The 26,035-nt window shown below is 42.6% G+C and overlaps 1 protein-coding gene across 1 annotated transcript in view; it reads left to right on the forward strand.

The window, feature by feature from the left end:
- Positions 1-26,035, forward strand: part of LOC124620046 (dipeptidase 1-like) — a 632,482-nt gene that overhangs the window by 231,105 nt on the left and 375,342 nt on the right. The window contains exons 5-7 of the mRNA XM_047146713.1: positions 8,578-8,743; positions 15,257-15,413; positions 23,346-23,475. Coding sequence (XP_047002669.1) covers positions 8,578-8,743; positions 15,257-15,413; positions 23,346-23,475 — 453 coding nt within the window. The remainder of the gene's footprint in view (positions 1-8,577; positions 8,744-15,256; positions 15,414-23,345; positions 23,476-26,035) is intronic.

Raw genomic sequence — 26,035 nt, forward strand, 5'->3', positions numbered from 1 at the left:
ACAAGTGTGAGAAATGTAGAATAGAGTAGCACAATAGCGTTAGAAGTGTGTATAGTTACAGGTAGTCGGCAAACATCGAATTATTTCGAGCCTGCCAGTAACGTATCTAGTAATACAGGCTGAAAGTTATTCACTTGGAACTTGAATCAATTCCTCTTATTTTACGTTTTCATATTGCTTCTTGTTTGCAAATTTCTCTTTTATTCCTACATTAAAAGTACCAATGCTTGCTGTTAACGTAATTTATTACTACATATATAAAAAACGTTTGCATCACCTCGGTTCCGAGAGTTCCGGAACCCGTACAGAAAACTGGGATAGAGATCAACATAAACATAATTTCCGCCCATTTTATTGCTCATGAAAGCCACACATTACATCTTGTGCAACCACACAGCGAGATCCTCAGAGGTGGTGGTCCAGATTGCTGCACACACCCGTACCTCTAATGCCCTGTAGCACGTACTATTGCATTGATGTATGCCTGTATTCGTCATGGCATACTATCCATAAAGGTACTGTTGGTCTAGATTCTCCCAGTCCTTAACGGCGATTCGGCGTAGATCCCTCAGAGTGGTTGGTGAGTAACGTCGTACGTAAAGAGCCCTTTCCAATCTGTCGCAGGAATGTTCGATAGGGTCATGTCTGCAGAACATGGTGGCCACTCTAGTCGAGCGATGTCGTTATTCTGAAGGAAGTCATTCACAATATGTGAACGATGGGGGCGCGAATCGTCGTCCATGAATGCAAATGCCTCGTCAATATGCTGCCGCTATGGCTGCACAATCGGTCGGAGGACAGAATTCACTATCGTACAGCCGTTACGGCGCATTCCATTATCACCAGCGGCGTACGTCGGCCTCACATAATGCCATCCCAAAACATGAGGGAACCTCCACCTTGCTGCACTCGCTGGACAGTGTGTGTAAGGCGTTCAGCCTGACCTGGTTGCTTCTATACACGTCTCTGACGATTGTTTGGTTGAAGGCATATGCGACACTCATCGGTGAAGAGAACGTCATGACAATACCGAGCGATCAATTCGGCATGTTGTTGGGCCCATCTTTACCGCGCTACATGGTGTCGTCGTTGCAAAGATGGACCTCGCCATGGACGTCGGGATTGAAGTTGCGCATCATGCAGCCTATTGCGCGCAGTATGAGTCGTAACACGACGTCCTGTGGCTGCACCAAAAGCATTATTCAATATCGTGCCGTTGCTGTCAGGGTTCCTTCAAGCAATAGTCTGTAGGTAGCAGTCATCCACTGCAGTGGCGGCCTGAGCAAGGCAAGTCATCGACATTTCCTGACTCTCTGTATCTCCTCCATGTCTGAACAACATCGCTTTGGTTCACTCCAAGACGCCTGGACATTTACCTTGCTGAGAGCCCTTCTGGAAAAAATTAACAATGCGGACGCGATCGAACCGCAATATTGACCGTCTAGGGGTAGTTGAGCACAGACAACATGAGCCATGTACCTCCTTCCTGGCAGAGTGACTGGAAATGATGGGTCTACAGACGCCCTCCGTCAAACAGGTGCTGCTCCTTCGTGGTTGTTTACATCTTGGGCTGGTTTGGTTGCAATTCCGAACAGTCAACAGGAAAATGTCTGTGATACAATATCCATAGTCAAGGTCTATATCCAGGAGTTCTGGGAACTGGGGTGATGCAAAACTTTTTTTGGTGTGTGTATATGCAAATCACTACATGTCACCATGTTGACTGAATATGTATGACCTGTTTAGAGTTTCCAGATTGCAGATCAAAAACTCATAGCAATAAATTGAAATTAAAAATGAAGTGTCAGAGGTTGTGTCAATCCTTGGATATTCAGTCGTGCCTCACGGCCCAACGACGTATGAGTAAAGTTGCTGGCCCACCCAGTAGCAGCCTGCTACGGAGGCTGTGTCATCCAGGGAGTGCCTGCTCAACGTCTAACTGCTGACTGTCAGAAGCGGCTCTTGGCTAGTAGAGTCCCAGTTCTACTTTCAGGGCCATTGGTGTCAGACTCTGGACCATACACCAAATGGTCCCATTAAATGATGCTGACTTCCACTGATGCTTGTACCAGTGGTCGGTTGTGATTATTTTTTGCATTAAGCTTTCATAGGCTAACTAATTTACTTGCCTGTATGGATCAGTATACATTAATAACAATTGACAGCCGTATGGAATTAATTCGAAGTAATGTTACTGAAAGCGGATATCTGGCATCGACTTTGTGAGATGTAGACTCACTACCTACTAGTGATATATGAAATGTGTGGGGACCAGGACTTGTACCTGGATTTACAACTAATCGCACGTCTCCTAGGCCGACCCAAATTTCCGTGTCACACTGCCTATATCCATATACCATAGTCTGCTACAGTCATCACTTAGTGCGAGTAGTTTTACTCTGTATTCCCGTACCAATGAGAACCAGAGTATGGGGAATTGAGACCAGTGATATTATCGTCTTGTCCTTAACTTGGCATGTAATATTTACTTTGATAGCTGGATGAACAGACGTTAAATTAATTCGAAATAGAGTCGTTGAATGCGGTCATTTCGCCTTAATCTCTGTTAGGTATGTGTAGTTTACCTATTTGTGACAGGAAAATTTTAGCCTGACTGGGGCTCGAACCGGGATTTCTCGCTAATCACGAGCGGTCACCTTAACGAGTTCGGCAATCCGTGCATGCCTTCTGGACCTGCTGAATAGGTGGTATATCTATGCCTAACATAGCAAATGCGAAGATATTCCCATTAACGAATATATTTAGAATTCATGTAATTTAACTGAACTAGATGAAACAGATAAAATTAATCAGATACTTTCTTTTTAAGGACGTCATCTTTACGTCAGTGACTGTTATAAGTTTTTATTGTAATAAAAACTTATAAGGGTCACTGGCGTGAAGATGATGTCCTTCAAAAATATTTTTATGACTGTGAATCCCAGCTACAGCAAGTGTAATCTGAAACGATTGGACCTAATAAATCGTGAGTCATGGATTGGCCATCTAGTGATGTTTGTAATGAATATCAAGGATATCATCTATTTTATAATGAAACAGGACTCCAAATTAATCTAATTTAACTAGAATTTGCAGTTGCACAATATTAACGTTAATTTAATCGTAAGATCTGATTGACGATCAGAAATGGTAAGTTCACGGGATGAATGATGGTTTAACAAGACTGATACTAGTGTCTTGGCACAGACAGGAATGTAAGGGGATATGCGAGTTCAACTGTGACAGTATGAACTCGCTGTGCCTGTTCAGTAACTGCGAAATTACGCCGAAAGAATAATTAACGAAAACAACCATGCTACATCAAAGAATGAATCGAAAGTTCCCTAAAACTTTACATGAAGTAATACGATTCGAAACAGCTACTTGCTTCTATCGTAAATTTTGACTCCCTTCATCCCTTTGCCAATGTTCACATAATTTCACCAAACTTTGCAACTACATGAGTAGAAGCTTTTGTATACTGGCAAGACAGCCAATCCACTAGGACGGGAGGCTGAAGGGCACGCGCTTAAGCTCACGCAGGATGGCGTGAGGTCTGGAACAGGACAATGTCTTTATAGTAGCGAAAATAGTACGTAGCTTCTGGAATACTTAACTTTAATCCATAATTGGTGAACATCGCTCTTGACGGTACATGCATCTCAAGATAAATAGCAAATGATAATGGCGCCTTGCTAGGTCGCAGCAAATGACGTAGCTGAAGGCTATGCTAACTATCGTCTCGGCAATTGAGAGCGTAATTTGTCAGTGAACCATCGCTAGCAAAGTCGGCTGTACAACTGGAGCGAGTGCTAGTAAGTCTCTCTAGACCTGCCGTGTGGCGGCACTCGGTCTGAAATCACTGATAGTGGCGACACGCGGGTCCGACGTATACTACCGGACCGAGGCCGATTTAAAGGCTACCACCTAGAAGTGTGGTGTCTGGCGGTGACACCACAGAAGCCTTGGTCTGCTAATACGTGCTGCAGCTAGAGGACTGCTGTTGTCGGCTGCTAGGGACACCCTCCCTCGGAAGAAGTCTGTACTTCATCCCCCACAATGGAGAAGTCAGTTCTACTTGCTCTCCAGAGTAAGTCTCACTGATGCATCTGCCCGACTTTCTGTGTGCCAGTGGTACGATTTTACAATATGTTGCCCAATGACACAGTCGTAAATAAATCAACAGTTTCGGAGTTCGCGATGTTAACCTGTGGAAGCACTCAGTTCTTAATACGTTGGTCTGACGGCCCCTGTCTGCTGTAGAGTTGCCTCCCCAGCCGTCAGCTGGCTCCCAGCTTTGGATTTTCTGGAAACCAGCTCTTGGCTCCTACCCTCTGCTAAACTTTTACTGTTAATCAGCAGGGAATGTCGTTCCAAAATCGGGAACAAGTGGCTGGCCTGTCCCTTCTGCAGAGCAGAACCACTCCGTTTCTCATGGAACCGCAAGAGGCCTGCCGCCTCACACCATTCAGTTGTGGGACGTCTTTCTCAACTTGAAACCAAACTTCTTTTGTCAAACAGTTTCGCTCGGCTGCAAAGCTCGACGGGCAGGCCAAGACTGAAGAGTTCTGCCGTCTGTTATGTGATGACTAAAGGGGAGTACAAAAGGTGGTGTGGGTATGAAATGTCGAGTTATTTTCTTATAGAAAACTTTTACTCTTAGTTCCCGCTTTAATTTGATGTATGTTTCGTTGACTTTTGATGACTTTTAGTATTTTCAATTTACTTTGAAATAATTTACTGCGGAAGTAATTTCTACAGACTCCTAGAGCACTGTTTAGTTACGACAGATATTTTGGGAAGTCTTTGCTCTAGAAGGCATAGTTGATTGGTAGTTTACGTCCTGCTGAGTAGGTTGGCTATACTGGTTGCAGTGATATCACTTCGGCTTGTGGTATAATGCATCACATTTTCAAAGTTTTTTAATGCGCATTATACTTTTCGTTGTGTATATTTGTAGTTGTTGTTCATTGAGTTGTGTTTCTCTCTTGAATATGATTCCACCAATGGGAATATTTACGAAGCGTAAAATACGGGAATAGAGCCTACTGAACATGACCCGTTGGAAGCTTATATCCAGAGAATGACGTTAGGACAAAAGACACCGAAACAAAGTTCCTCAACACAAAGTGGTTACAAGAAGAAACTTGGGAGCGATAGTAAAGTGAACAGTGAAATCAACGCCAGTAATATAAGTTCAATATTAGGTTTAAGTGTACTAAAACAATGTTTAATCGTAGCTGCTTGTAAACCTTTTGGGATATAGGATCGTGGTCCAAGAAACTCTTCTGTCCCTGACGCTTAATCAAACTGCATACTGTGACTAGTGTGTGGTGAGATACTAAAAATGTCTTCAGAAGAAGAGTTTGGAATTCTCTTGTTCGAGTTGTGAGAGTTAGAACCGATTTTGGACATCTGAAAAATGTAGGAACAATAAGATATTTCTATGGGCAGAGATACATCTCAAAAGCCCCCAGGACTGAAAAACTTGGTGTGTTGTTGTGAATCTGTTATGTCTCACTACGAATGTTTCGTGATAACCCAGATGCTTTAGGGAAACAGTAAAAGTGATGGCAGAATAATGAATGAAATCTATAACAGCGGAAGCAGTTGAAGAATATTATGGTAGCAATAACAACTGCATAGCATTTGACGGATGATGGCACAAAAGGAGGCGTCAGTCTACAATTTCTTGGCAGCTGCATTAAATATTGCTCCCGGGACGGTGCATGATGTTGGAGTATTGCCAAAAAATTTCCATGGATTCACAAAAGTCGTTACCAATAATACAAAGAAACAATTTTTTGAACACAACTGTCGGTAAACATATCAGCAATTCACTGGAAGTAGGAATCCCTCAGCTGTGAAGATTTTTCAGCGCTTTCAAGAAGAAAGTGGGATTCGTTGTTCTACATTCATTGATGACGGTGATTTCATTTCACTAAAATCAATAAGCGACAAAAGGACGTATGATGATCTAAGACCGTAAAAATTAATATGTGGCTACCATGTGGAGAAATGGATGGGTACCTGACTGTGTAAAATCAGGCAGAAATTTTCTAGCAAAAAGCCTGAAGATGGAAAGACCATTAGAGGACATTTGAAAGACACAAAAACCACCTAAGTGAATACTGCTACCAAACCACTAGATATAATACAATCAATCTCAAAGGAATGAAAAAAGGGGTATCGGCAACGTTTTTTCTACAAGTCAGCGAGTGACAAGGAGTCACTAGATAACTTGTATTTAATACACTGGTTAAATACCGCAAATCTGCGACAGCAGAAACCTAACATAGTCGTAGAAAAACCATCTGTGAAGCTGTAGGAACAGTAACAAAGGCACTATATAGAAATCGAGCAGAAACATATCTTCTGAAGAAATGCCTCACAGGAAAAACTCGAAATGAAAATGGACCAGGGTGACCAAAAATGTTTTTGTGGGCTTTAAGACACTGAAGACAGGGGCCAGAGATTCTGTAACTACCTTCAGTCATGGAAATGGAGGCAGAATAAGGGATCTGAAGCAATTTAGAATTAAGTCTAGCCATAATACAGAAGCAGCCCTGCAAGAACTTGATAGACATCGAATCTGCTCGTACAAACCTGAAATTATGGTCGAAAATACAACAGACGGAGCAAGCTTCCTTTGGACAGAACTGTTACTGCATTGGTTAATTCTCAAGAAGATTATGGTCAGAAAGTTGGAGAATCTTAAGTTGTCCCTTCATTCTATAGTGAGGTCCACTTTTACTTCAACTTTCTGGTTAGATTTCTGGAAAACGACATTTTAAACGTTTCCTATTATCTAAGAAACTACTTAAGCGAAGGGTGTGAAATTTTTACTTCTTATTGATAGCGGTATTGTGTCTGCCTTGATCTGCAACAGTACAGATAGGTCTCATAGTTTGATTATAATAGTATTATAAAAAATAGATAAATTTTAAGACCTTCATTGAAAAATTCTTATCTTGATTCCTAACAAAGGTAGATACTGGATAGAAGATAAGTAAATGTATAGGATATGACTGTATATCGTGGCAAAGTTTTGTTGTATTACCTTGGATAGGTCCTGAGGAAACGGAGTATAAATATGTTAAATTTAAGGTTATCAGGATAGGGCATCAATACTCCCCTTAAGCCACCCACTCAGAGCCAGAGTGGTTGCCGAACCCCCCCCCCCCCCCCCCCAGCAGCCTCCTTCTCTTTCTCTTTCTTCAGAGCGAATTGCCGAACTGTCTGACTGTGTGTGGACACACTGTGACTGTATGGTCGACCCTACCTATCTGCACTGATGGAGTGTGTTGCGGCACATAGTAGTCAAGGCAACCAGGTAGGAGTCTGCCAACAAACTAACCTCTACCTTCGCTCCAACATCTGTAATGTCGTCAAAAAGTCGTCCACACAAAGATAAACAAGTCTGGGCAGACCCCCTCGGCAGCCAGTGTCGGCCGACTGGTCGACCGCTGTGTGGGAGCCTTTAAAGGCGCCCATTTACAACGTAAGTGCTCCATCGGCCTGTCCACTGACACTCTTTCCAGACTGTGCGACTACGTGTGGACTGGTGGAGACGGGTAGGGCCCCTCCACTGATGGTTTGTGAGGTGGCAGGTAGCGTGCGGGGAAGCAGTTAGAGGTCCGTCGGTCGGAAAGACGGACTTCGACCACCGATCTGACCATAGACCCATCATCTGCACACAGGGTAACTGGTCGGGACAGACTCAGTCGGCGGACGGCTTAGTGAACTCGTCTGCCTGTGTATGTGGGCCTAGGAAGGCTACCAGACTGCACGTAGCACAGAATATCCTCCAAAGACCGCAACAGCAGGAAGTACACAAGACCCCAAACAGCAGGACAAGTGGATTAGCTGCTTGGTCACAGGGGAGTATCTGCTGCCTGGCCCTTTACCTTTGAGTACTATATGGTACTTTGCTTCACTGTTCGCAAAAGATCTTGCCAAGGTGACCCAGTCTAGAATTCACTACTGAATAAAGTTACGGAGAGATCTGCATGCAATTGCCAAAGGTGTAAAGAGAGACGTAAGAAATATATTGCAGAACTAAATTCTGCATATACAGAAGATTTATTGATATAAATGTCAGGATTCATCAACTAACATCGATCGACTTCAACCCAAGTATGACAATAAAACATAAGACCTGTCAATCCAGCAATAGACTGTTCGGTATCAGTTGCACCTGTAGCTGTGGTCTGAGCGACTATGCCTCTCTGGATCATTTGGCAGTTGCCCACTGATAGTTGTCGCCTGCTGTATGTCCTTTGCTGATTGTATGAGGGCTATATATATATATATATATATACTGCCTGGACCCCCTGTGTTGATGGTCCCAAGTATCCAAACTCTGAGGTAGCATCGTGGATTTTGTTAACGACACTGGTTGATAATTAGTGGTCATCCCGACGTACTCTGAAAGGAAGAATGGGGTAATTCTGAAGTCACAGCTTGAAGCAGTGAGTGGCGGTTATACAGTCATCAGGCACTGACTTGCAAGAGCTGACCTACTTCTGACTGCCTGACAGTTCCCTCCTTTCAGCAGGTGTTGTGACGGTGTTGCAGGCGCCAGCCAGCGGACGTGGTGCGTGGCGTGCCTGCTGGTGCTGCTGCTGGCGCTGACGGGGCTGGGCGTCATCATCCCGCTGACGGCGCGCCTGCGTCACACCTCGCACACCGACCACCTCGCCGCAGTGCGGCGCATGCTGCTCGACCACCCGCTCGTCGACGGGTGAGTCATCTTCATCTGTCTCGAGCTTCGGGTAACCAAACAAAACACACTTCCTAAAAACAAATGACCAAGAGAAAGTGGGGGAGCCATACAAATTTAACCTCAATGTACGTAAAAGGAAATGTTCCGGCTAACTGACTTACGGAGTCACCATCGCCTAGTCTAGATCTCTAAAGACAGAAACTTGAAATTTGGAGAGGATGTTCTTCTTATGCTGTAGGCGTCGTTCAAGAAGGAATTATTCGAAATTCCATCTCTAATGTGTTGAAATACACTGTGAAATGATTTTCTAAATTATTTCCTAATGAAAGCATTCTCAAAGCTAAAGCTAAATCTATGAAAATTTTCATAGGGTTCACTGCTTCACTGTGTTACCGTTCTTGTAAATTCAACCCACAATACGTTCAAATAGTGATTGATAATTTTTCAAGAACATATTTCCTTAAAATTAAAAAATTTTAAAGACAAATCTATGAAAATTGGTACTTCATTTCTCGGTTAGATATAAAGAAAGGTGCATTAGGAGATGGAAGTTTCCGTGGAAATATCTCCACAAGAACTCAAAAGGCATGACAAACCAAAATCGTGAAATCCAGCTGCCAGAATCGCTTTTTGGTCAGAAGTACATTCTCAAAAGACGACCATTCTATGGACTCAATTAGCGGAAAAAATTTAGACGGTGTTACTGCTTGTGAACAACATAAAATTCACACTAAACATAAACAACAGTCTCTGCAAACTACACAGCCTATTCGAGCAAAGCTGCGGATGCTAAACTAGTTATGTGCACGAGGGTGAGTCAAATGAAAACCATAAATTTGTAGTAACAAATGGAAATTTCGCGCCGTTATCCTGTAAGTTGGTAAGTGTGCTACAAACAACGTGCAGAATGGCCTGTACGTGGCAGCATAGTACAGATGCACACATACCGTCGCAGTAGCAGTATAAAGATGACCGCCCCACTTGGGACTGACACCAGGGAAGAACAGCGTTCTGCTATTCGGTTTTTACGTAGTGAAGGTGTGAAACCTACTGAAATTCATCGACGAATGAAGGTTCAGTACGGTGATGCATGTTTGTCACAGCAGCAAGTCTACGAATGGAGTAGGAAGTTCGCAAATGGTGTGACTTCAGTGGAAGACGCTCCTCGTCCAGGTCAGGCACAACGAGTTGTGACTCTACAGAACATTGCAGCAGTTGAAGCCATAGTGAAGGAAAACCGCCGAGTGACACTAAATGACATTGCAGCATGTTTACAGATCAGTCATGGGTCAGCACACCACATTGTGCATGATGTGCTCCAGTTTCACAAAGTGTCTGCAAGATGAGTGCCACGGCAGCTGACTCCTGAAATGAGAGAACGACGTGTTGATGCTTGTGAAGAACTTCTTCGGTGCGTTGAACGAGAAGGTGATGGCTTCCTTGCAAGAATCTTTACTGGGGACGAAACCTGGGTTCACTTCCACCAACAGGGAAAAGAAGAGAGCGAGCAACCCAGACCGTGCCCTAAGTGATTTCAATATGTTTGGACCACACAAACACGTAATGGGAGGAAAGAAGTTCCGTTCTGATGAAGAGGTACGCCACGCCATGCACGAGTGATTGCGCGAACTACGAAAAGATCTTTTTTCGAAAGGAAGTTACGCACTTTGTAAGCGCTGGAGGACTTGCGTTGAGCGTTGGGGAGATTATGTTGAAAAGTGATACAGCTTTTTACTACTTCTGCACATAAATAATATTTAAAAAAATATTTAAGATTTTCGTTTGACTCACCCTCGTATATATAATTCACTAATTCTAGGAATCGAAAATCTCCAAGATTTTTAGGTGTTATTTATGTCGATATTGGCAAGATATCAGTCTCGGAAGTTCAAAGGTTATAAAAACGTTGTATGTTTAATTTTTCTGCTCAATTTCGTGTTAGCTCCTGAAATTCCTGAGAAAAAGGGGTCTTAGGAGTCTGGCAGACAAACAGTTGGATAACAAATGACAAAAATACTTTTTTTTCTTCTGGTGTGATTACAAATTACCAAGTTTCGAATTTTTGCCTTTGCTTGTTCTGTGAAACCTTGTTGCTCGTCAGATTTCGTGATTCCAGGTCAACGAGAAATACACTATATGTTTTGATAAGTGAGTTTGTAAGTGTGAGAATATGTAACACAAATGGCCCTATCTCTTGATTGCGTTGACTCAGAGGTTTAAATTCTTTACAACGCCAATGAACCGTAGACGTCAGTGTGTGACATGAATTTCAACTTGATATTTGCACCTTGTTGAGAGAAAGCGGTTTTAACAAACGGATGGACGAACAGAGAAAAGGATAACAACCTGATGCTGTAAGGGTTCCGTTTTTACCGAATGAAATGTGGAACCCAAAAAAGTGAAAAAAGTGGCGTGGGGAAGGAGCACAATCTCATAATGACACTGACCTGTTCAAAGATTTGGAGAGACGAACATGCATGCATGCATTCATGCATGCCGAACTGACCTCTAAATCACTGATCACTGTACACACACCGCTCAACTTTATTGTGGCAGTGTCTTCCTTCCTCGTTAGCGTCTTCTGTGGGGTGCATTCCGCCCTGACTTTATTTTCATGAATGACAATGCGCGACCGCAGCGTACAGAGCAGGTGGAGCAGCTCTTGGAAAGAAATAATATTCAGCGAATGGACTGGCCTGCTCGTTCCCCCTAATTGGATGCCATAGATCACTTGTGGAATGCGTTGGGGGGACCTATAGCAGCACGTTCACAAGTACCAATGGTCATCCAGCAGTCATCACCCGCGCTGGGAGGAATGGATCATCCTACTGGAAGAACTTAACAACCTCGTGGCCAGCATAGGAGTACGTTACAGAGCAGGCGCTGACATCTGTGGTGATCACACAACCTATTAAGATCGATGCCCCACCTTTTGTAATTTCCAGGAGCTCATCATGAATCGCAGTGTCTGCAGGGTAATAATTGTCTTTGAATAAAATTGTCGTTTCTAAGGTGTAGAAGAATTTCCGCTACCAGTCACAATCGCAATTGTGACTGGTAGCGGAAATTTTTCTACACCCTATAAAGGAACAGTCTCGGACTTCAACAGCATCCACTAAGGATAAAATTCATTGTCATTTCTTTTCGTCTCATAGCATGTTTGAGGCACCTCCTCTATTGTGCTGAACTGCACTGTACTGTACAGTACCTTACTGTACTATAGTAGTTCTATATATCGTTCAAGCTCCATCGAGCTAGCCACTGATACATCATGCAAAAGTTACTTTCGTCCTGAGGTTTTGCACACCAGTGCATGTTTGCTCTTGAGAACTTTTCACGATACAGCTGGAATATCTATCGGTACACTCATTTTATTGGGCAAGCATTCTCTTCAGAATATTTACTGCAACTGTGCCTTCCAAACCTGAGTGTGGCTGTAAAATAACTAACTACAGCAACTAAGGGGAGAACAAAAGATCTCGCTTCAGCCAAATCTGGTTTAAATACACGAAAGACTTCTCTGCTTATCGCCCACAAGGCAGATTCGGCTGAATCAGAATCAGTACGGCTTTCCGAAGGGGATATCCATTGACATTGCAGTAAATAGACAGTCAATTTACCACCTCTCAGTGGAGTAAAGCTGGTTTTTTTGGGGGGGGAGTGGGGCCCGGGAGGGGAAGGGAATGCTTTCATTTTTTTCACATTCGTGGTAGTCTTATTTCCAAGAGATTGTTACTTACATCTCCAGAATGACTGCAGCTAGCAAATCGAAAAAGTAATCCGCTAGTGAGGTGTATAGAGAGATATTGGACTTATGATGGTTTTCCAATGCAAACAACTGAAGCTGAATGAATAGTAGAAAAACTTGCTAAATTGTCTACAGAATGTCTGCGAAAAACACAGTCCTTAAGAAGAACGAGTGGAGACCAATATAATAAACCATAGAATTATCGGCCTCCTCTCCAACAAGTACAAGCTAGTCATCATCATCGTGATCGTCATCATCAAGGATTAAACCGGTCTGCTTTCTTCCGTCCTGCAATGTCTTTGTCCAGCGATGCTTTTCTCGGTCGTCCAGCGTTACTTCGTCCATGTTTCTGCTTGTAGTTTAGTGCAATTGTAGCCCGGACTCTTTCTGCCATATTTTCCTTACATTTTTCCCAGAAGTTTGTGTTATTTTCTATTTACTTGTGTCGTCAGTCCGGTAGTATTTCAGGAAGCCAAGCATGTTATTAAATTTATTTAATTACGGACATGGCTTCGGCTACTGTCTCATTCTCAAGTAATAACTGTAACAACTTAGAATTATTGAAACCAGAATGATTCCCTTAAATTGAAATCCTGTGCCGGAAATAAGTGTTGTTACAACTATTACCTTATAAATATATAATAGGCAAAATGGGGATAAAAATACGTTTTTAACAGTTCACGCGAAACGTGTTGTCGGCTCTACAATATGATTATTATTTTTTATTTTTCGTTAAGGCTAAATGCCTTCATTTCCCTTCTAATGTCGTGTTTTATTTCACTGTTTAGTAAGATGAACCTGCCACATTTCTAAGAAGTCTCGTTTCTGCTCTTTCCGTTCTCTTCTGTAAAGAAACTTTGGACCTGTAATTACACGTCAGAAATTTAGCAACATCTCCTGTGTGATAGCCTTAACGTTTCTTTTCGTTGTGTCACATAAAATTATCCACCGCTGTATAGAAAAAGATCTTTGGATAAAAGTAATACAGGCACAGGAGGAGAAGGAATGAAGATTAGGATTTTACCAGCCATTGGCTACGAGGTCACGAGGGACGGAACAAAACACTAGCAGAAAATGGTGTAAGTGTGTGAGTGTGTGTGTGTGTGTGGGGGAGGAGGGGGGGACCCCATACTGTACTTAGTACAAAGTTAAATCGAGTACTAGGCGTTGTCTCTCAGCTGACACTGGCAGAAGCGATGTTTCCGGGTAAAATCTTGTTAACTTCCCACTCTACAACCTAACGAGTTCCTACTCCTATATCCTTCCAACAAGTCGAAGTTCGACGACATCGGACTCGTGTAATATCACGCACAATGAGCCGTATAGTCTCGAAACCTGGATATTATAGAAAAATAGATTAAAAATGCCAAAAATCTGTGTTCTTTTTACTTTATTTGGATCGCTGATTAGGCATCCGACGTCTGAAAACACAATTAAAAATGGCAGATCCAATCTGGCGGATCAAAAACTATAAATTTAGCGGATTCAACTAAAACGTCGGATATAAAGTATTGTGAGGTTGCTGATAACGAATTATAAGTCAAATGTACCCTATTGAAATGTTTGATTCGATGTTTTGCGTTTTTAAATCGAAATCATAGTCAATTTTGTTGCTTTTGTCATTATTGCTTACCGAAGGATCGTTGTCGGGTTTCCCACTAGGAGATTCGAAATGCCGATCTTTTACCTCAGGCGGCATATGTCATTTTCTGGACTCTCAAGATGAATAGATACGAAGTTACCAGAAGCCTATGGATTACGGTATGCATCGTTTTGTCACGGGAATATTTACGTGGAAAATCTTCTCAGTAACGCCAGATACCCTTATTCCGAGTACTCTTCGCATCTTCAGACAGCCGACCAATCGGCAGCTTCGGTATGGCATATTCGTTCAGCAAAACTATGTTTACTGATGTCGGCATCGGGTATTATCGCAGAATATTGTGAGCAGTGAACCTGGCAATCGACTTCCGAGAGATATACATTTTTCTCAGATTTCTTGATAGATAGTTCTAGAGTTACCTGTACAATATTTGGATGGTTCTGCAACATTACGCAAAAACAAATCACTGTGGAAAATTTTAATCTTGTAAAAAAAATTTTTACGCCAGTTTGCGGAAAAAATACGATCACAATTCAGAATAGCTCCCAAGAATTTTACAAAATTCTCTAATGACATTTTATGTGCAGTTCACAGTTTGTGAGATAATTGCAATAATGAGGGAACATTTTCACTGTGTGGCACTGCCGCACGGTAGAAATATGATTTAAGTCGATCTACGCCATTACACCTGTTAAAAATGTCGTAGGCATACCTTCTGGTGTGATACCCATGTTACTTTATCCTGACGGCTAGCCATGTATTAACTTGGCCACACAAACAATATCTGAAAAATATATCATTGTCCCATTTGCTGCTTACCGACGACTGTCACGGCACGTATCAGTCTTGAGATTGGAATGAAACAACAGCACTGCACAAGTAAGCACCAGTGTAATCTACACAAGATTTTGCGACACTGAAATTCGAACGACCACTTATTTTCTTTTCTACTCCGTCCACGTTTTGAAGCATGTTGGACCACTGTGCGCCGTGACGATTGGAACGTTGTTTCTTCGATACAGCAGTTACGTCCAGTTCATTTGTTTAAGAACTTCCTTTGTGTTATAAGTACGACTAATTTTCTGCTCATTACTTTAGTGTGATTCCTCGAAAAGTAATCGGAGTGGAAATGCATGGTGGATTCAACAGCTGTAGCGGCCTGTGTTGGCTTGGTTTGCAGGCACAACGACCTGGCGTGGAACCTGCGCAGCTTCCTGCACAACCGGCTGTCGCGCTTCAACCTGTCGGCCGACCTGCGGCAGGTGGCGCCCTGGTCCAGCTCTGCCTGGTCCCACACCGACCTGCCGCGCCTGCGCAAGGGCCTCGTCGGAGCCCAGGTCAGTATTCCCAAGTACTGCTAACTCACCCACTACGCATGTGAACCACTTGGCAGGGCAGGACAATGCAATGTCTCATCATCATCTACATATATAGCTTAGGTTTAGTCATCCTTATCCGTTCCCATTTCAAATAGAACGCAACTGATCTCTTCTTAGGACACTCATCATTCCATTTTTCTTTAAGCTGTATATTTGTATATTAATTTAGATATTCCTTCTTCTGATAGTCTTTGAATGTTTTCATGCCATTTCTTCCGTACGCCTCTATTTTCTTAAGTACACTTTTGACACTCAGTTCATTCCATGTTTCACTATTTGTTATTCGATCCATGAATTTCTAACCGCCCGAAGGTCTTAGGAGTCTCATCTGTGCTGCCTCGATACTCTTCCGCTGACTGGCTGTCCAAGTCTCTCACCCATACGTTAGAAATGATACTGCCATCATATTATAAAATTTTAGTACGCTCTATTCTAACTTTTAGTGGAGAGTGCAATTTGTACTAGCTACAGGAATTTTTGCAGTTGGCGTTCTTGATAACTGTGTGTGGCATAAGAGACTTCACAGCCCAGGCATTTAAAACTATTTATTTGTGTGTATCATCAGTTATTAATTTTGCTGCTAAATGCTTCTTAAAACCGAATGCCATTATCTTAGCTTTACTTTTAGATGTTCTAATATTGTAATCTTCTTGCTACTTTGTTCAACGACCAAACTGCTCTCTGTTATTTATCTTCTTAGTCCACTAAGATTTTGTGGTCACCTCAAAACAGGAATGTATTAATAAGTTTATAATTAAGCTTATAATGGTGCACCAATTTATTCTATCGTGTCTTTATGATTTGGTCGGGGTGTTTGTTAAATGTGTATTTAGCAACAGAGATGTCATGTAAACTAAAAACGCATAAATTAAAATCGATTTTAAAGAAATTGGACTAGTTCCAAGATCACTATCGAGCGATATACATCTCGTGCGTGGTTGTCACGGTGCCAGTTATCGATTTTGTTCGCTGCGTTGGCAACAACGACAAAAGATCAGCGTCTCCCAATGACGAAATTAAATGTAATTTCAGTTGGGTAGCTAAGTTGGTAGAGCACTTGCCCGCGAAAGGCAGAGGTTCCGAGTTCGGGTCTCGGTACGGCACACAGTTTTAATCTGCCAGGAAGTTTCATATCAGCACACACTCTGCTGCAGAGTGAAAATCCCATTCTGGAAACATCCCCCAGGCTGTGGCTAAGCCATGTCTCCGCAATATCCTTTCTTTCAGGAGTGCTAGTTCTGCAAGTTTCGCAGGAGAGCTTCTATAAAGTTTGGAGGGCAGGAGACGAGATACTGGCAGAAGTAAAGCTGTGAGGACAGGGCGTGAGTCGTGCTTGGGTAGCTCACTTGGTAGAGCACTTGCCCGCGAAAGGCAAAGGTCCAGAGGTCGAGTCTCGGTCGGGCACACAGTTTTAATCCGCCAGGAAGTTTCATATCAGCGCACACTCCGCTGCAGAGTGAAAATTATTCCCCTGAATGTGTTCATGCCATTTCTTCTGCACTCCTCTAGCCTCTTATGCACACTTTTGACACATAGTTCATTCCATGTTTCACTGTTTTTTATTCTATCCATGAATTTTTAACCACCCAGAGGTCTTAGGAGTCTCTTCTGTGCTGCCTCGATCCTCCTACACTAACTAGCAATTAGAGTCCAAGCCTCTCACCCATGCATTAGAAATAGTTCTGGCATCATGTTATAAAATTTTAGTACTGGCTCTTTTCTAAATTTTTTGTGGAGAGTGCGATTTGTAGTACCTACCAGCTGCTGGAATTTTTGCAGTTGGTGTTCTTGATTATTGTGTGTGACATAAGAGAATTCACAACCCAGGCATTTAAAAGTATTGTCCCATCTGTGTATCATCAGTTACTAATTTTGCTCGTAAACGCTTCTTACCACGGAATGCCATTATCTTAGCTTTACCTTTGGGTATCCTAATGTTGTAATATCTTTGCTACCTTGTTGAACGACCAAACAGCTCTCTGTTACTAATCTCCTCAAGCCACTAAGATTATGTGGTCACCAACAAACAAGAATGTATTTTTAACTTTATTATTAAGCTTATAATGGTGCACCAGTTTATTCTATCGTGTCTTTATGTCGTCGTCGGTGTGTATATTAAATGTATATTTAGCAACAGAGATGTTATGTAAACTCAAAACACAAATTGAAATCGATTTTAAAAAATCTGGACTAGTCCCAAGATCACTACCAAGCGATATACATCTAGTGCACGGTTGTCACGGTGCTAATTATCTATTTTGTTCGCAGCGTTGGGAACAACGACAAAAGATCAGGGTCTCCCAATGATGAAATTAAACGTAATTTAACTTAGTTTTTGCGGCGGCGTGGTGCAGTGCTGTTGTATCACTCACCGTGTGGTGAATCTCTCCTCACATTCACGTCTCCTTTACTGAAATGCAGTTCCCGGCCGGAAAAAGCTATAGAAAAAAACAGCTGTACATCTCGTAACCACAAGTCACACTACAAAATGTTTCGTCGGTGGAAGGATAGTAATAGTTAGATGAAAGTATTTATGTGCGTGAAATTTCACTCTATTACGGTGAGCTTGGATACACCCATTACTACCAAGCCTTACTCTAAGCTGTACAAAGTCTGAAAAGCCCACACGCACGTATCACTCGTAACCGTAGCCAGCTTGCGGTAATTATTAGTTACCCTTCACAGAAAGTTTACAAACGGTTGGTTTCTTTTAGAATTGCTCGCTCAGATGTTGCAATAATCAGTCGCACGTAACAAAATGTTCACTTTGCGAGTAAGCAACACGCCGTTCGGAATTTAGTTATTTAAAATGTCACTAAAGGTTATGAATTTCACACCGTGCATCAAATCGAACACTCTTTCGCACTTTACGACACCTCTCAAACATTTTAGTATCTAAATATCACACAATTACTAATTTTCATCGCAGTACCTACCAATAGATCTGACCACTATGAGATCCAACCCCCGGCTGTACTCACCTCACTGTACAAAATAGTCTTTAGTTCCCAAACTCCACACGAATATGCTAATTTATGACTGGCAGAGAAATATCACAGCCAATCGGAATGCAGCATCAAACTCGTTCAGTCCCACGCATATATACAGAAACAATCAAAATTTGTCACTAAATAAGAGGAGTAAATTGACATGAATAAATTTAGAAAAATCCACAAACATAAAATTAACTCCTTGATAAAACTACTTTATGAAAGTCATGATCTCATTTCCCCATTACCACAAACTGATCAAATAATTTGTAACAAATTCCCCTGAACGAATGACTAACACACACGTCCTTCTCGAACATTCGTCACGAGACCAGATCCTTCAGTGTATACTATGAAAACTTTACGTAAAACATCTCACACCTTCATTCATTCTCAGAACTAAGCACAATTGTAACGGCAGTTACCAAATAATTAGAAAGTAAACAAATAGAACGGCCAATAATAATGACAGTGCTGTGGCTGCAGCTCAAACTGCGTCCGTCAGCTAGTGACGTCTACCAAATCGCATAGAAATTATATACACTTGGACAACAGCCACCACATATCCTGCACACGACTCATGCGGCACGCCTCTTCACCACTGGGCAATTCTCAATAGGCACAACGTAAGATGATACGCCTCGCTTACTCGTCGTCCAGACTTTCACCCTGGACAATTCTGTGTGTTGTGTATGCAGCCGGCAACAGTAGTTTGCTGCCGTAGCGAGGATACCTACAGCTATACCTGTCAAGAAAATTTGGAGTCTAACAAGGAAGCCTTTGTCCAAGTAGCAGCAGATTATTGAAGTACAGGTACCCCATCGGCCTTCTCTTTTAATAGAGGATTTCAGACATTTCCACAGGTCCTCGATATTCTGGATATGAACCGACGGATTCTCCGCTGAAACGTTGGCAAAGTCACGAACAAATAATTCTTCAAACTGTTGTAAGACTTCCAACCGTTGGTACCTATTTAAGTTCCTAACAAGAAGAGCTGCTTAATAAGGGAGACTCAAAGTCCGTTTATCCCTCGAATACACATTAGCTATGAGGCACACACGAGACTCCCTTTCAGTACTCCAAACATCTATTTCTGTTCAATATAGTTTTTCCAACGCCCTTTCCTGTACTTGCGAATTATGATGTGCTATTCATCTTCTTCTACGAGCGTGCTTTCACAACCTACAGAAACACTATTGTTAGTCACAGTCACATAGCACGCCTCACGAACCACAGTAATCACAAATATTGTTGATGGGTAATCCGTTTCTGAAGTAGTGGTCTCCAGTGAATATTCTTTAACCCAGCAAGACACTAAACTAATACGTTAATGTCTCGAACTACGTGTTTTTTCTAATAGTAGTTCTTTTGCAACGTTTTACAATAATCTATGCAATTCTTACAATCGTGATTCGGCAATAGATGATGGTCCCAACAGGAATGTAAACAATTTTCCACAGTGCTCAATCCCAAAATTAACTCACGCCATGTGAGAATAGTACAGATCGACATTGCACTGGCTTCACTTATCTTCAGAAGACTAGTGACACTAGATGTCTTGTTGCCAACAGCAGTGTATCAAAATCAGTCGCGACAGACTCCACTTGCAATTTTTTTCTAACCGCTACTGCATAGCTGCCAAGTGGCTACCCCGGGGCGGATTAATGAAGTTTGTGGGTGGAGGCGGTTGCCTGGAAGAGAAAGAAGGCCCCGGGGTCTTCTCCTTGAAACCTCAGGAAAAAAAATATTCAAAAATATATTGTTTTAAGCTGTTTTGATACTTAAAAATTTTAAAAAGTTTCCAAAATGTTTTATTTTGGACAAAAAAGGTTTAAATTTCTTGAAATGTGTACCATTCACAACTTCCTTTGAGTAATTTCTTATATGTAAGTGTTAATACACAGCAACAAGCTCATAAGCCTTTTGTTAAGACAGAGTTGATAAGCAAGTTGAAGTTATGCCAGTGCTCAGAGGGCGATTGTTTGACGTAGACTATGTGCCAACGTTGTAAAGAAATCGATATCTGGCGCTGTGACAGACGCGCATTCGATATATATCGCTGGCATATTGTCTTGGAAATTAACAATAATTAACATTTTGACTACCATCATTCAGCATAAACTGACACATAAAATTGTGCTGCTGCGATACTTAATAAAGCAGTATTACTTTCAGGCATTGAAAAATGGGGTCTTCTAAAAGCTGTGAAGGAGAGCCCTTAATTATATCTCAGTGAAGATAAAGGGAAGCTGCCGACTAGATCCCTATGTCCAATGCATATGTTCACGCTGTGTTGCAGTTAATAACCGTAAGTCAACGATGCATTCCCGGACACATGTTATAAGACATTTTTTCCTTCATTTCTAGTCAGGACATTTTATCCCTGCAGTTTTTCGGTTTTAGTAATGTTCACCCTGTATGAAGGGAAGTCAAATGAAAACCGAACATCCACCACAGTGGGACCATGGAATGGTTCTTGGCGATAGTAATCACGCAAGCTTTAACACATTTATCCCATTGGAAGACGAGATGGACAAACCCAGTTTCGTTGAACACGGTCGGCCGCTGACGGATTCACAATCGCACCCCCTCTTGCACTTCCTCTTCCGATTGAAACAGATGTCCACACATATCTTCCGTCAGTTCGACAAAAATGTAAAAATCACACGGTGAAGGATCGTAGTTGTACGGACGATCTTACAGAGTTTCCCAACCAAACAGTTGAAGCGTGGCCCTCGTTCGATTGGCAGTGTTGGGGCGGACGCTAGCGCACAGCAGAATGATCCCGTCCGACACCAACCCACAGCGCGAGGGCGAATGGCAGAGCCAACACTGGGAACACCCCTTTATCCCGTCAAGGACAGGCGACGCTATTCACACAAACTCCGGTAAGGTCATGATGACTTTTTTGTTCGACTGCAGGGGGGCACCCTGCTCGTCGATGTCCTTTGGCGTGGTAACACAGTCAATGTGCAGCGCTATGAAGACACTTCTAGACGCACCATACAGTCAAAACTCGTTGAAATGGTGCCGGATGGATTCATCCTGTTGCACGATAACGCACTCCTTCATGCTGCCAGTTGAACGAAGGCTATGCTTCAACGTTTTGGTTGGGGAACATAGCAACATTCTTCACGCAGCCCAGATCCTTCACTGTATGATATTTCGTTTTCGGTGACCTGAAGAAAAGCAAGCGTGGACATCGGTTTCAGTCGTACGAGAAACAGTGGATGAGCTTATTTATCCATCGACGACAGCCAGCGTTCTACGAAACAGGAATCGATCTTATCGTAGCCTACTGAGATAAATATCTTAACGCATGTGAGGTTTACTTCTGAATGGAACCATCCCTTGCTCCCGTTGTGGCTGGTGTTCGTTGTTAATTTGACTGAGCCTCCTGCTTGTACTCACAACAGTATTTTCTGTTCTTGTTTGCGATTTGCCAAGGCATCTTACGCCTTCACAACCAAGTATCCTGTTTTCCTAACAGACGTTTATCATTCCCGAAAGACCCTAGTTGAGGCAGTCTACCTCGATTTCTGTTGTACTTTTAGTAGTACTAGTGTTATTTTTGTTATTAATTCCCTGTCAGTTCAGTTTTCCAAAATGGCCACATACGTAAGCAAACTGATTTTAACGAATCCTTTCATAGCAGTTACTGCTGTTGTTATTTGACCTTTCCTTTTGTCTCACACACAAGTCCCTGATCTTCTGCGGCTGCTATCCCCTGGTCAGATTTCTATTTCCCTAGTCTGGGTACCTTTTTATGTTATCTGTGCTATTTTTCTTTGATCTACATTGCTTATGTTTTGCTTTAATCCAGGTTCAATAAAATACGTCAGTCTTGTAATTCCACGTGGTTTCATTCTTTTGACTTGACCGTACAGCTCTAAACTTAACTGTCTAACGACACTCTCAATGATAGTGCACTGCTAGATTTGTGAGTTGCTTCTTTTCCTGAATACGTCGATAGACCATTTTGGTGGAAAGATTTTTCTTGTAGCTTTATGTTTCACTTTCCAGTATTTTCCGTACCTTCTCTCCAGTTAAGAAGTAATTTTCGTGAAGCACATAGCGAGCCTTGATTAGTGACAGAATGGTTGAATTTTAGTCAAATGTGTTTTAAAATGCATTTTTATGAGGAGACAATCTTTTCAACTTTTCATCGCCAACTTAATTAACTTTCGTTTAGTTCCATTCTCGTGAAAGATTTCAGGAGGTATTTAAATTATTAAAGTCATCTGATTTTGCCGTGCATAGTAGTTATATATTTTGATGCTTGTTTATTGCAAGGTAATACATTTAGTATTTTCGAAAGACGTCCTCTAACCAGCTTTTCTACAGTTTCTTGTAACAGTTGAGTTTATTTCTTGCTTGTTGTAATGTCACAAGATTCCCAGAACATCTGCAAAACCAAGGCAGGGAATCTCTAATTTTACTATGTCTGAGTTGGTGACTAATAGGAAGGATAGATTTTTGCCTGATTCATTAGTCACTTTTTCAAGCACGCACTTGAATAGTAATGAAGAGAAACCTTCGTCTTCTCTTTCCCCAACATTTATCTTGAAGGGGTGTGCAGTTTCCATGTTGAAACTAACTTTGACTTAGTCTTTGTCAGCGTCTGTCTTAAAATTGCTGGTTTTTGTGGTTATTTGTGTTATTATTATCATTTAATTAAAGACTGACGCGAAATATTTCTGAGTGAAATTATGGTCCGATCTATGAGAATGTTTGAAGGTCCTAATACGATGAAGTAATAGGTATAAAAAAAAGGCTTTGAGATATCCTGTTTTCATGATTCTTCAGTGTTTCGAATCTTTTGAGCTTTGCTGCCATTACGACTCTGCGAGAGATGACTAGCTGCTGCAGTACTCTGGAACCCGTGCGCCTGTGTCCGCAGTTCTGGGCGGCGTACGTGCCGTGCGACTCGCAGTACAAGGACGCGGTGCAGCTGACGCTGGAGCAGATCAGCGTCATCCGCCGGCTGGTCGACAGCTACGCTGACCTCCAGTTCGTCACCACGGCCGCAGGTGAGTCGCGGCCCGCTTGCGGGTACCGAAATTAAAGTTGCGGTGCGAAGCTGGATGCAGCGGGAGACATTTATCAGACCCGCCACACCTGCAGTGAAAACATGAACGCCATAGCTACTGAAAATGCGTCAGCACCAGTTTCTCTGGTGCTCCATTCTGGATCATTTTTTGAAATGTATGTAGTAGGAAGAAAACTAAAGAATCTTAATTTCCGTGCTAGGGGCCTACGACCAACACAAAACCCCAGCGAAACGTTTGAAAATGTTGGTGTTTCATAAGAAAGGCCTACATCTGCAGGTAAATAATTACAAAAGGGGCTTACAAATATAGATGAAAAATTTATGTAATTCTCGGATGTCCGCTCGGGTCGCCTCCTAAGTTCTCCACGGTATCTCGGCAAACAGACTTGTTATTGTCTTTAGGTGATTTCGTACGGCTGCTGCTCTCCTCAGATCGACGTCGTTTATACATTGGTCCTTACCCCTCGGTTCTTACGCACCTACCTTAGAAAAGCCAAGATGGGTGGTGGCGACGGTGGAGATGGCGACCCCTTGCTGCGAACTACGGTCTGCAGATTCTGCGCTATCGTCACTGGGTGTGGTTGTCACTGTACGGATTTTATTTTTAATGTAATGAAACCTTCTGACATGAAGTTTCTTATTGCCTTGACCTCGTGTATGGATTACTAATTTCGAAGGGAATAAGCTGCCAACAACGGATCCTCAGGGTACAGTTAATGAAACCATAATGTGCGATAAATCACACCTTTGCATTCGTGTCATCGTAAAACCAGAGTAGAGTATTATAAATGTAACTGTGTCGTGTCCTCATGGCAGGATATGTACAAGTGGGGCACATCAAGAAGTGCCACGTGTGTGTGGGATGGCTGCTGCATCAAGTTTCGACAGCTCACTAAGTAGCAAAAATCCCTCTTTCTTAAGTAGAGTGGTTTGGATCCTAATTTCAATGTGCTAGTTAACCATGCAATTTCAAGAGGGGACATTCTGATAAAGAACCTTGGATTTGTTCTAATCTGTGTTATCATCCACTGCTGATTTGGTGCTCTGCTGTAATTCAGAGTCACGGCTATGTTCACGGCACCTCACTTTTAGAGCCGGTGCAGTTTCGCCAGTGATTGCCATGCCGTATTAGCACGGGGTTTGGGAGACTGTTGATTAGTGAAGACCCAAGGAACGCAGGCTTCGTTCCTACACTCTTTCTGATGATGCAACTTACAAGAAAACGGAAGGTCCGACTGGTTGCCTCCAGAATAAAATCATTGAACTTCTTCGCACTACATCCAATGCAAATACTGTCAAGAATTTTCGATGATGAGCTACTGCTCCATCATCAAATCAGCCATGACCGACCACAGTATAAAAAACTCGTCATACTATAGGCTGCAACAAAGCCGAGATACTTAAGCAGTGTTTCTCCTTCTGCAATAAGGTGATTAAAGAGTCTATCGAAATTAGGGTTCGAGATGGTAAAATTAGAACAGATGACTACGAGGGGCGTTCAATAAGTAATGCGACACATTTTTTCTGAAACCAGGATGGCCGGCCGAAGTGGCCATGCGGTTAAAGGCGCTTCAGTCTGGAACCGCAAGACCGCTACGGTCACAGGTTCGAATCCTGCCTCGGGCATGGTTGTTTGTGATGTCCTTAGGTTAGTTAGGTTTAACTAGTTCTAAGTTCTAGGGGACTAATGACCTCAGCAGTTGAGTCCCATAGTGCTCAGAGCCATTTGAACCATTTTGAAACCAGGATGGTTTCATTCAGCGTTCCACTACACCATATTATTCCCCATTCTTTTTTGTATAAAACCTTATTTTTCAGCACAATCTCCAAGGAAACCATATTTTACAACTTAATCTCCAGTCAGTGCGACAGCCTTACGTCACTAGTTGGAAGGGATTGTATGCCCTCATGGTACCGCTGGACTGGTCGACGTCGGAGTCGACGTTTTGCTCCTTCAATAACCTCCCCGTTATCCACGTACTGTTCCCCGCAGAGTACATCCTTTATTGGGCCAAACAGGTGGAAGTCGAAAGATGCGAGATTCGGGCTGTAGGGTGGATGAGGAAGAACAGTCCAATGAAGTTATCTGAGAACTTCTCGGGTGCGCAGACGAACAGACGCGTCCATTTGGGCAGCGAGGTTTTTGATTGTGATCCGTCAATCACCTTAAATGTTAGTGTCCGCACGTTCCACAAATACGCTCCTGGAAATTGAAATAAGAACACCGTGAATTCATTGTCCCAGGAAGGGGAAACTTTATTGACACATTCCTGGGGTCAGATACATCACATGATCACACTGACAGAACCACAGGCACATAGACACAGGCAACAGAGCATGCACAATGTCGGCACTAGTACAGTGTATATCCACCTTTCGCAGCAATGCAGGCTGCTATTCTCCCATGGAGACGATCGTAGAGATGCTGGATGTAGTCCTGTGGAACGGCTTGCCATGCCATTTTCACCTGGCGCCTCAGTTGGACCAGCGTTCGTGCTGGACGTGCAGACCGCGTGAGACGACGCTTCATCCAGTCCCAA

Source organism: Schistocerca americana, chromosome 6 (assembly GCF_021461395.2).
Source record: "Schistocerca americana isolate TAMUIC-IGC-003095 chromosome 6, iqSchAmer2.1, whole genome shotgun sequence".
NCBI classification, from domain to species: domain Eukaryota; kingdom Metazoa; phylum Arthropoda; class Insecta; order Orthoptera; family Acrididae; genus Schistocerca; species Schistocerca americana.